At 47.4% G+C, this 12677-nt stretch overlaps 1 protein-coding gene across 1 annotated transcript in view; it reads left to right on the top strand.

Annotated features, from left to right (window-relative positions):
- The window catches only part of IRAK2 (interleukin 1 receptor associated kinase 2), an 83179-nt gene that overhangs the window by 54252 nt on the left and 16250 nt on the right, over positions 1–12677 (top strand). The window contains exons 8-10 of the mRNA XM_053599272.1: positions 1462–1571; positions 6029–6224; positions 10837–10899. Coding sequence (XP_053455247.1) covers positions 1462–1571; positions 6029–6224; positions 10837–10899 — 369 coding nt within the window. The remainder of the gene's footprint in view (positions 1–1461; positions 1572–6028; positions 6225–10836; positions 10900–12677) is intronic.

Genomic DNA, 12677 nt, shown 5'->3' with positions numbered 1-12677 from the left:
ATATGGGGCCAAGCCACAGGCGCCGCCCCCGGGAGTTACACCTTTACTGCCTTGTGTGAAAACCCTTGGTGTCTCAGGAAATCCTGCCGGCTGAACCTGTTGCAGAGACCGCGAAGGGCGGGAGAAGAGGCAGGGTCTGGACCCTGCCATTGAGCATTTAAGAAGGCACAGGTGGCTCAGAGCCTATAGCTCAGCGGTTAGGGCGCCAGCCACATACACCGGGGTTGGTGGGTTCGACCCTGGCCTGGTCCTGCCAAATGACAATGACAACAACAACAACACAACAAAAAATAGCTGGGCGTTGTGGCGGGCACCTGTAGTCCTAGCTACTTGGGAGGCTGAGGCAAGAGAATCGCTTGAGCCCAATAGTTTGAGGTTGCTGCGAGGTATGATGCCACAGCACTCTAGCGGGGGCAACAAAGTGAGACTGTCTCAAAAAAAAAAAAAAAGAAAGAATTAACAGAAAATTAATTTTTTAATTAGAAGGCACAGGTGGCTCAGGGCCTATAGCTCAGCCCTCTAATTTGTTTATTGAGACAGTTTCACTCTGTTGACCAGTCTAGAGTGCCATGGCATCACCCTAACTCACAGCAAACTCAAATTCTTGGGCTCAAGTGATCCTCTTACCTCAGCCTCCCAAGTAGCTGGGACTATAGGTGCCTGCCACAACACTGGGCTAGTTTTCCTACTTTTAGTAGAGACAGGGTCTCGATCTTGCCCAGGCTGGTCTCTAACTCCTGAGCTCAAGGGATCCTCCCGATTTGGCCTCCCAGAGTGCCAGGATGACAGGTGTGAGCCAGCGTGCCCGGCAAAAATTAATTTTATAGAGGGTTAAAACATGTGAAGGGCTGGGCTTGGTGGCTCACGCCTGTCATCCTAGCATTCTGGGAGAACAAGAGAGAAGGATCCCTTGGTCTCAGGAGTTCCAGACGAGACCAGCCTGTGCAAGAGAGAGACTTCTTTTTTTTTTTTTTTTTTTTGTAGAGACAGAGTCTCACTTTATGGCCCTCAGGTAGAGTGCCATGGCCTCACACAGCTCACAGCAACCTCCAATTCCTGGGCTTAAGCGATTCTCTTGCCTCAGCCTCCCGAGTAGCTGGGACTACAGGCGCCCGCCACAACGCCCGGCTATTTTTTGGTTGCAATTTGGCCGGGGCCGGGTTTGAACCCACCACCCTCGGTATATGGGGCCGGCGCCTTACCGACTGAGCCACAGGCGCTGCCCGAGAGAGACTTCTTTACTAAAGAAAAAGTAGCTAGACCTTGTGATGGGCTCCTGTAGTCTCAGGTACTCGGAGGCTGAGGCGGGAGGATCACATGAGCTCAGAAGTTTGAGGTTTCTGTGAGCTATGATGCGACAGCACTCTACCCAGGGGACATAATGAGACTCTGTCTCAAAAAAAATAAAATAAAATAAAAAGGCACAGGTGTAACTATTTGTCTTTCTTTTCTTTCTCTTAGAGTGGCTCAGACCCTCTTTCCTGGCTTCAACGTGTCAGCATCTGCTCGGGGCTGCTTTGTGCCTTGGAGCACCTGCACGGACTGGAGATCATCCACAGCAATGTCAAGAGGTGAGAGGGTGGGCAAGGAGGAGACAGCAGGGTTTCTGGGTCCCCTTCTCTCTGTCCCTCTTTTAGTTTTGTTTTTCTCTTTCCCTCCGCTCCCCTCCCCTGGGTACCTTTTTTCTTTGTTATACCCTCAGAACTCAGTGTTTTGGTTGTGCTGAGTCTGTTTGCCCTCAGTGGTAGAGGTGAGAATTTATATTTAGGAATTAACATTTCCATTTTATACCCCTGGTGTGAGCTCTTCTTTTCACCCACCAGAACTAGCAAGTTTGGCTGAGTCAAAGGGAGAGCAAGGAACTGGAGGAGTAGAAAATGAGGCAGCTGGGGCTCCAAAATAGCAGAAAAAGAAGTACATTTTTTTATTTAATGGAAAGCAGAGATAAAGATAGACTTCTCTTGCAGGGTGGAAGAGGATCCCCCTTGCTAGTGAGAACAGAGACCACATAAAGGCAATACATCAACATGAGTACTTTTATCCCAGTTCCTCCTATACCCATCTATAAGAGTTCCCATTGGGGGGCCCCGCCTGTGGCTCAAGGAGTAGGGCACCGGTCCCATATGCCGGAGGTGGCGGGTTCAAACCCAGCCCTGGCCAAAAACCACACAAAAAATAAATAAATAAAATAAAAGAGTTCCCATTGGGGCTCAGCGCCCATAGCACAGTGGTTACAGTGCCAGCCACACACACTGAGGGTGGTGGGTTTGAACCCTGCCCAGGCCAGCTAAACAACTGCAACAACAAAAAAATAGCCAGGCGTTGTGGCAGGTACCTGTAGTCCCAGCTACTTGGGAGGCTGAGGCAAAAGAATCGCTTAAGCCCAGGAGTTTGAGGTTACTGTGAGCTGTGACACCACAGTACTCTATCAAGGGCGATAGTGAGACTCTGTCTAAAAAAAAAAAGGAACTCCCATTGGTTCCCCCAAGGCCTTCAGGCGTGCTGCCCTGGTGTCCTTGGTTGTACATTACCTCAGTTGTCTCATAAATCCAATTTTCTTCACTTTGTATTTATAATTATTAGCTGTTATTTTACTAGTGATTGTATGACCTCTTTAGTCTCATGATGTTTGTAGTAACCATGGTGTGCCATTGTTCTATGATGGGAATCTGTATCTTTGTGTCATGGGGGGATCATTTGTAGGCTAGAGGTCATGGGTCACAAAGTCATTTTTTTTTTTTTTTTTTGAGACAGTCGCCCTTGGTAGAGTGCAGTGGCATCACAGCTCACAGTAAACTCAAACTCTTGGGATCAAGCGATTCTCTTGCCTCAGCCTCCCAAGTAGCTGGGACTACAGGCGACTGCCACAACGCCCGGCTGTTTTTTTTGTTGTTGTTGCAGTTGTTTAGCTGGCCCAGGCCAGGTTCAAACCTGCCACCTTTGGTGTATGTGGCTGGCGCCGTAACCTTGTTTTGTTTTGTTTTGAAACAGTGTCCCATGGTATTATAGCTCACAGACTAGAGTCCCATGGTATTATAGCTCACAGCTATCTCAAACTTCTGGGTTCAGTCACTTCAGGTGATTCTGCTGCCTCCGTCTCCCAAGTAGCTGGGATTATAGACACCCACATCAACGCCTGGCTAGTTTTTCTATTTTTAGTGAGACAGAGTCTCACTCTTGCTCAGGCTGTTCTCAAACTTCTAAGTTTAAGCAATCCAGCTGGCTTGGCCTCTCAGTTTTAGGATTACAGGTATGAGCCACCGTGTTGGGCCATAGTGATCCTATTTTATAGAAAAAGTATATACTTAGTTAACCAAGTCACTCTCACCAAAATTCCTCATTTTGTTTCAGAGCCCTTTCCAACTTTCTCATCCAGAAGTCCATAATTCTCTCCTCCTTCCCTGTAGCTCCTTTAACCTCCTTCTGTTCCTAATCACTCAGCATGAATTGCTCCCCTGTCACCACCTCGTCTTTCTTTCTTTTTTTTTTTTTTTTTTTTGTGAGACAGAATCTCAAGCTAGTGCCCTGGGTAGAGTGCTGTGCCATCATAGCTCACAGCAACCTCAAACTCTTGGGCTTAAGCGATTCTCTTGCCTCAGCCTCCCAAGTAGCTGGGACAGCAGGCGCCCGGCTATTTTTGGTTGTAGTTGTCATTGTTGTTTGGCAGGCCCAGGCCGGGTTCGAACCCCCCACCCTCGGTGTATGTGGCTGGCGCCGTAGCTGCTGAGCTATAGGTGCCGAGCCCACATCATCTTTCTAAGATGCCGTTTTCCCAGCAATCCTTCCATACTCTGTCTCATTTCACTGTCCGCTTAGCAGCTGTCCTGGCCCCCTTTGAGCCGTGTTCACTGATTCCTTGGGACTTTGACTCCTTGTTCAGACCTTTCTCAGAGACCTGTCTCCTGTTCGTGTATCTGCTGATGTTCGTATCTGTCAGGGAGGCTTCCTGCAGCTTAGGCCTGCACCCCAGCACCCCAGTGCCTTGCATCTGGTGAGAGGTCCCTGTTTAGGGCCTGGCAGCGAGGGGTAGGATTCCAGGACAGCACAGAAAATATGGTAGAAGTGGCCCTGGAACCATAGAACGCCTCAAAGTTCTGTCCTTTTGACCCAGGGAGGCCCTTTCCTCTGATTTTTATTTAATTGTACTGACAATTATCATAGCGAGAAAGGTGAGAAGTCTCACTGACCTGTCTCCTCAAAAGGGCCTCTGTTAGGTTTCTTTTTCATTCTCCACCCACACAAATCAGCTCTCAGGTGGCACTGTTGTGGATTACCCATTTTTACTCTGTTTTTTTTTCCCCCCCTTCATTTATTTGAAAAATTCTTTTTGAAACAGAGTCTCACTTAGTCACCCTCAGTAGGGTGCGATGGCGTCATAGCTCACAGCAGCCTCAAACTCTTGGGCTCAAGTGATCTGGCCACAGCCTCTGAACTAGCTGGGAGTACAGGCACTCACCACAATGCCTGGCTGTTTTTAGAGATGGGGGTCTTGCTCTTGCTCAGGCTGGTCTGGAACTCTTGAGCTCAGACAGTGCATCCACCTCAGCCTCCCAGAGTGCTAGGATTGCAGGCCTTAGCCACCATGTCCAGCCTTCCTCCTTTCATTTAAATATTGTAAACATTTCCCTACTTTGCACATCATCATGTTTTTTTTTTTTTTTTTTTTTTGTAGAGACAGAGTCTCACTGTACCGCCCTCGGGTAGAGTGCCGTGGCGTCACACGGCTCACAGCAACCTCTTAACTCTTGGGCTTACGCGATTCTCTTGCCTCAGCCTCCCGAGCAGCTGGGACTACAGGCGCCCGCCACAACGCCCGGCTATTTTTTGGTTGCAGTTTGGCCGGGGCTGGGTTTGAACCCGCCACCCTCGGCATATGGGGCTGGCGCCCTACTCACTGAGCCACAGGCGCCGCCCACATCATCATGTTTTTATTTTTGGTTGTTTGTTGATGGTTTCTTTGTTTTTACTATGAACTCAACCAAGTGGTACAATGACTATAACTCCATAACTCAACCAATGGTACCACTTGCCTTCGTAGCCTGCCGTTAAAGGGATTTGCCCATTATTTACTTAACAGTGGATATTGGAAATTGTGTCTGCTTTTTAAAATCCTGTTTGAGGTTAGTTCTATACTGAATATATATATATATGTATTTTTTTTTTTTTTTTGCATTTTTTTTGGCCAGGGCTGGGTTTGAACCCGCCACCTCTGGTATATGGGGCCAGCGCCCCATTCCTTTGAGCCATAGCTGCTGCCCTATACTGAATATTTTTATACATGTGGTTCACTTTTAAAATTTTCCTTTAGAGTACTTTTTTTTTTTATTTTGCAGTTTTTGGCCAGGGCTGGGTTTGAACCCGCCACCTCTGGTATATGGGGCCAGCGCCCCATTCCTTTGAGCCATAGCTGCTGCCTTATACTGAATATTTTTATACATGTGGTTCACTTTTAAAATTTTCCTTTAGAGTACTTTTTTTTTTTATTTTGCAGTTTTTGGCTGGGGCTGGGTTTGAACCCACCACCTCCGGCATATGGGGCCGGTGCCCTACTCCTTTGAGCTGCAGGCGCTGCCCCTAGAATACTTTCTTAGAGTTCACTCCCATGAGTTAGATGACTGGGTCAAAGGATATTTTTATTGCTTTTCTCATTCCCCACAATCTAGACAGGTTCAGCCACAAACAATGCTGGCATTTAGGCTTGAGTCATCCAGGCCAGCATAACCTATGGGCTCAGTGAACGGAGGTTGATGGGGTTGACATCTGTGGGGATCAGGGAGGCTGTACCGCTTTCTCCACATTCTGGGGGCAGGAATTCTCAATCTTAACTCCATCCCCCTTTACTAGAGGGAGTGGGCCCTCCTTTCCCTGTCGGGACTGGTTCTGAGACCCCATGTGAAGGGTCTTCAGGGACCTCAACCTGTAGGGGCTAAATTGCTCACTGCTAAGTTGTTTCCCAAAAGGGTCTCCATGGCAATCTCTTGTTATCCAGCTGAAGATGAGAAGGTTTTCTCTGCTTTCTTTTCCACAGCTCCAATGTCTTATTGGACCAAAATTTTGTTCCCAAGCTGGCTCACCCAATGACTCACCTGTGTCCTGTCAACAAAAAGTCAAAATACACCATGATGAAGACCCACCCTTTCCAGGCATCAGCTGCATATCTTCCAGAAGATTTCATCAGGGTGGGGCAGCTGACAAAGCGGGTGGACATCTTCAGCTATGGCATAGTAAGAGCTTCCTACGTAGACTTGGGCACGTGCCCCTGTGTCTTTCCTGCGGCTCTTCGTAAGTGTAGGTTGTGGTAGAGGTACATATACATGTTCCATCAAAGTGCAGCGAGCCTGTCACGCTGTGGCCCACGGCCAGACAGGGCCCGCTGCCTATTTATTTTATTTTATTTTTTTTGTGGTTTTTGGCAGAGGCTGAGTTTGAACCTACCACCTCCAGCATATGGGACTGGCGCCCTATCCCTTTGAGCCACAGGCACCGCCTTTTTTTTTTTTTTTTTTTAGACAGAGTCTCACTATGTCATTCTCGGTAGAGTGCGATGATGTCACAGCTCACAGCAACCTCAAACTCTTGGGCTTAAGTGATTCTCTTGCCTCAGCCTCCCGAGTAGCTGGGACTACAGGCATCCACCATAATGCCTGGCTATTTTTTTTTTTTGGTCACAGTTGTCATTGTTGTTTAGCAGGCCCGGGCTGGGCTCGAACCTGCCAGCCTTAGTGTATGTGGCCAGCGCCCTACTCACTGAGCTACAGGTGCTGAGCCATTTTTTTTGGCCAGGGCTGGGTTTGAACCCACCACCTCAGGCATATGGGGCCGGCACCCTACTCCTTTAAGCCACAGGCGCTGCCCTTTTTTTAGTTTCTTTTTTTTTTTTTTGAGACAGAGTCTCAAGCTGTTTCCCTGCGTAGAGTGCTGTGGTGTCACAGCTCACAGCGACCTCAAACTCTTGGGCTCAAGTGATTCTCTTGCCTCAGTCTCCCAGGTAGCTGGGACTCCAGGTGCCACCACCACGCCTGGCTATCCACTGCCTATGTGTGTGGCCTGTGAGATAAGAATAGTTTTTACATTTATAAAGGATAGTACTTAGACAAACAAAAGAGTATGTGAGAGAGACTAAATATGGCCCACAAAGACTAAAAGATTTACTGTGTCGCCTGAACTTTTTTTACTATGTTTGCCTATCCTTGAAGTAAAGCCACTCAAAAGTGTCCAGATTCTAATAGGGTGCCAATACCACCTCCTGACTTCTGCAATCCCCTCCAGCCCTCCAGTTGTCTGTCCTGGCTTCTTCATCCCCTGTCCATTCAGCATCTGTCCACCTATCCTGTCCCTGCCTAGCATTACTTTGTGCTAGGCTTTTGGAATGTGAATGTAACTAAACCACGGTTCCACCCCCAGGAGCTTGTAGTCTGAGTGTAGCATTCTCCAAAGTGTATTTCTGTAGAAGACCAGTCCTTTTGGGTCCCTGTTGAACCGATGTGTTAAAAGGGATCAGTGGCCAAATAGATTTAGGAAATACTGGGTGAAGCAGTTGAGCAGGCTTCTTTACCACAAGATTAATTTGACCTTTAATATGGTAGTGAACCTTTAATCTGGTAATTGTGAATTCTCCAGAGAGGGGCAAGCAGTGTTTTCCAAAGTTATTCACTATGAGAGCTTGTTATCTGTTCCTCTTAGTGTTCCAAGGAACTCAACATGGAAAATGCTGGCTGAGAAAAGTGACAGTCTTGTTGAACTCAGCCAAGTGCTAACACCTGCAGCTCAGTTCTTGCCCTCTCTCTGGCCTGGAACTCTGCACATCTTCTCTCTGACTGTAATATCCTGTCTGTCCCCCTCTGCCACTAGAGCCCTGGTCCAGAGCTGCCTTCTGCCCTCTGTTCAAAGGCCAAATTCTGCTCCCCTGAGTCTTGCAGCCTTTCCAACTCTCCTGGCCTCCCTCAGCCTTACTTTGAGTTGCTTAGTAAAGCTCAGCGGGGTGAGCCTCAGCTCCTGCTGCCCTAAGAACCAGCAGACTGACCTCCTAGGCCGCTAGGCACTGTAGCCTGGCCCCAGCTGTGACTTCCAGCTGTCTGACCTATGGCACACAGCTCTCTATCTGTGAGCCTTGGTTATATCTTCTGTAAAATGAAGGTAATGATATATGAGGAGGTTAATGGGATAATATATATAAACTGCCTAGCACAGTACCCTGCACATACCAAGAACTTTATTATTATCAGGGCTGTTATTATTCCTGCATTCACGCCCTTACTCTGGATCTCTGTTTACTCTTGACCTAACTTAGCTCTTGGTGTCACACTTGACTTCCTCATTCATTGAGTACTGACTGGTTCTCCCACCCATTTTCTCAGCCCTGCCACTGATTAATAATTTTGAACTTCTGTTCCCTTTTTGGGGAGCATTAAATGACTTTTGAGGGGCCTGGCACAGAGCCGGCCATGTGGAAGAGGCAGAGGATTTCTTTTTTTTCTTTTTTTGAGACAGTCTCCCTATATCGCCCTCAGTAGTTGCAGCTCACAGCAACCTCAAACGCTTGGGCTTAAGCGATTCTCTTGCCTCAGCCTCCCAAGTAGCTGGGACTATAGGTGCCCGCCACAAGGCCTGGCAACTTTTTTTTTTTTCCCCCCGCAATTGTCATTGTTGTGTAGCTGGCCCCGGCCGGATTTGAACCGCCAACCTCGGTGCATGTGGGCAGCGCTGTAACCACTGAGCTAAGGATACTGAGCCCGGAGGATATGTTTGTTGTCTGCTCTGTCCTCTCCCTTCCTGGCAGGGGCAGGAGTCCCTTCTCAATTGGCACCTGTTCCACTCCCTGCAGGAGTGCCCTCTGCTGCCCCCTCTTGGCCACTGCCAGTCTGTTATTAGCCCTGGAGGCTTGGGTCCTCTCAAAGCCCCATCCTTTGCTTCCTCCATGTTTGGAGGGATTCTTGGCAGTAAATGTTAGGAGAGGCTGTGGAGAGGGATTTGACACTAAGGGTGGGTTAGTCACTCCTTAAATATTCACAGTTGCTAGCTGTCTATTTAACAGATGAGGACACTGAGGTTTAGATTTTAGTTACTTGCCCAAAGATCACCTGAGTATCTAAGGAGGAAAGTCAGATTTTTGAATCCAGGTCAGTCTGACTGTAGAGCCCTCAACCCCCATGCTATATATCTCTGCTGAGAATTCCTGTTCACAGCAGGTTTGTCGATTCTGTGGTGGCTTTCTGGGTACAGAGCTGTGTGCTTCTTTTGTGAGTGGTTGCACAAATGCAGTGTTTTTCAGGCTTTTTTTTGAGACAGAGCCTCGAACTGTTGCCCTGGGTAGAGTACCGTGGCATCACAGCTCACAGCAACCTCCAACTCCTGGACTTAAGCGATTCTCTTGTCTCAGCCTCCCGAGTAGCTGGGAGTGTAGGCACCCGCCATAACGCCTGGCTATTTTTTGGTGTGGTTGTCATTATTTGGCAGGCCCGGGCTGGATTCCAACCCTCCAGCTCTGGTGTATGTGGCTGGTGCCTTAGCTGCTTGAGCTACGGGCACCAAGCCTAATCTTTTTTTTTTTTTTTTTTTAATCTCATGGCACTCTTGAACCTGTAGTGAAACTTCCATGGCATACTTAAATTATGCTGATCAAAAAAAAAAAAAAGACTAAGGGCTAGGCATGATTGTAATCCCAGCACTGGGGAGGCCAAGGTGGGAGGATCGCCTGAGCTCACAGGTTCAAGACCAGCCTGAGCCAGAGTGAGACCTTGCTCGTCTCTAAAAATAGCTGAGCGTGGTAGTGGGTGCCTGTAGTCCCAGCTGCTCGGGAGACTAAGGGAAGAGAACTGCTTGAGCCCAAGAGTTTGAGGTTGCTGTGAGCTATGATGCCACGGCAGTCTGCCAAGGGTGACAAAGTGAGACTCTTTTTCAAAAAAAGATTCAAAGAAAGAGTATATTTACCGTGCTTTGACCTTCTTTCTAAAATAATTTAATAATGATTAATTAATAATAAATTTAATAATAAATTAATTAAGGATTTAAAAATTTTTCTGTAGCACACCTAAGATCCTCTCATGGCACACCAGTTGAAAATCATTGCATTCGTGAATTTAAATAATTTTTTTTTTTTTTTTTTGAGACAGAGCCTCAAGCTCTGGGTAGAGTGCTGTGGTGTCACAGCTCACAGCAGCCTCCAACTCTTGGGCTCAAGTGATTCTCCTGCCTCTGCCTCCCAAGTAGCTGGGACTACAGGTGCCCACCACAATGCCTGCCTATTTTTTGGTTGCAGCCATCATTGTTTGGTGGGCCTGGGCTGGATTCGAACCCACCAGCTCAGGTGTATGTGACTGGCGCCTTAGCTGCTTGAGCCACAGGTGCTGAGCCCATGAATAAATAATATTAATAAAGTCCTGTGGATGAAACATGCTACAGATGTTTCTGAGACTTTCTACTGGCATGTGGATTCCTTTTTTCCCTGAGATTAACAACATCGCCTGCTTGCCATTCCTGATGTATTTTTAAGTGGAACAATCTTTTAAAAATACTGAGTATATATATATACTTATATGTGTGTGTGTATAAAAATCTTAGGGTAATAGAATATATACACGCGTTTTTGAATTCCATCTTCCTTGCCTTGCTGTTAATTCCACTAGCAGCTGGGTGGCATCTTTAGTTGGAGGAAGGGGTTAGGGATAGTCACATGTCCTGGATTTTGGGCAAGTGTCTTTGTTGGCAAATGGCAGAGCCAGGCCTGGAGCTCAGACTTTATAACTGAGAAGCAGCTTCTCTGTTGGCTAGAATCTCCTGCCTGACCTTTTGCATGAAAGTCTGAACCGAGCTAACTCCATCTTCTCTCTACTCCAGGTGTTAGCCGAGGTCCTCACTGGCATCCCTGCGATGGACAAGAACCGAAACCCAGTTTACCTGGTATGGGAACCAGTCACGTCTGCCCGGGCGGTACATTTGGGCTGCACAGTTACGTGGGTAGGGAGGGTAGGGACCTCAACTCTAGCCATTTATACATGCTAACAAGGTCTTAGTCCAGGGTTTTATTTACATCTCTGTAAGGTATCTTGAACCTCCATCCCCACCACCCAGCCAATAATTGCCTTGTCATAACAACAGAATTTAGAATGTTGAGGGAATACCCATTTCTTTTCTGCATATCAGGCAATTGGAATTTGTTCTCAAATTGGTGGAAGTTAATCTCAGCCCTTTTAAACAGGTGTCTATAATAAAAGCAGTAATTTCCATTTTAGAGTTTTTTTTTGAGACTGAATCTCACTCAGTCACCCTGGGGTAGAGTGCCGTGGTGTCATCGCTCACAGCAACCTCAAACTCTTGGGCTCAAGTGATTCTCTTGCCTCAGCCTCCTGAGTAGCTGGGACTACAGGTGCCCACCACAACACCTGGCTGTTTTTTATAGATGGGGATCTCACTCTTGCTCAGGCTGGTCTCGAACTCCTGAGCTCAAGCAATCTGCCCACCTCGGCCTCCTAGAGTGCTAGGATTACAGGCATGAGCCACCATGTCTGACCCATATACTGAGTCATTTAAAAAATAAAAATATAGGGCAGTGCCTGTGGCTCAGTGAGTAGGGTGCCGGCCCCATGTACCGAGGGTGGTGGGTTCAAACCCGCCCCGACCAAACTACAACAAAAAAATAGCCGGGCGTTGTGGCAGGCGCCTGTGGTTCCAGCTGCTCAGGAGGCTGAGGCAGGAGAATCACTTGAGCCCAGGAGTTGGAGGTTGCTGTGAGCTGTGTGGCGCCACGGCACTCTACCGAGGGTCATAAAGTGGGTCTCTGTCTCTACAAAAAATAAAAAATAAAAAAAAAATATGTATATGTATAGGCTTGGCACCTGTGGCTCAGTGAGTAGAGTGCCAGCCACATACATCGAGGCTGGCCAGTTTGAGCCCGGCCCAAACAGTGACAACTACAACCAAAAATATAGCCCAGTGTTGAGCCTATTTCTCTTGTCTCAGCTTCCCAGCTACTTGGGAGGCTGAGGCAAGAGAATCGCTTGAGCCTAAGAGTTTGAGGTTGCTGTGAGCTTGACGTCATGATGCTCTACCAAGGGCAACCTACTGAGACTCTGCCTCAAACAGAAAACAAAAAAATAAAAATATAATAACACAGCCCGACTCCATGTTAGATACTTTATAAATCATCTCAAAATCCCCACGAAAGGGTCAATGTGTTCATCTACAGAGGAGGAAAGCAGATTTGCCTGAGACCCCTGAGTTACTAAGCATCAGAGTGTCAGAGCTAGAGTTCTGAGTCAGGTCTTCCTAACTCCAGGTCCCTAGCCTGAGTCTTTAGCACAGCACTCTCCTGACTGTTTCTCATGGTGAACCAACCATAGGAGTTCAGAATTGTCATTTCCATTTTGCAATTGAGAAAACTGAGGTCAATCTCATGTGACCTGTCTCATGTTCCTCAGTGAAATCAGCCATAAAGCTGGAATTTGAACCTATTTTTTTTGCATAATTCCAAATCCTGTGCAAGCTCTAGTCTTCTTCATCAGTTTGAGAGGGGACACTTTTTCCAACGTTGGGGCCATTGGAACAGGCAGATTTTGTATGTGTGTTTGTGTGTGTGTGTGTGACTGGGCTGGAAAAGCATCTCGTGTGCTCTGGGGTAAGGAAACTGATGTCTTCCCTCTGGACTCAGAAGGTCATGCCTTGTCCCTTTGCTGAAGTCT

This window comes from Nycticebus coucang, chromosome 8 (genome assembly GCF_027406575.1).
Source record: "Nycticebus coucang isolate mNycCou1 chromosome 8, mNycCou1.pri, whole genome shotgun sequence".
Lineage (NCBI taxonomy): Eukaryota > Metazoa > Chordata > Mammalia > Primates > Lorisidae > Nycticebus > Nycticebus coucang.
Note: the sequence above shows the minus strand (reverse complement) of the source record. Positions and strands in the feature narration are given on the sequence as shown.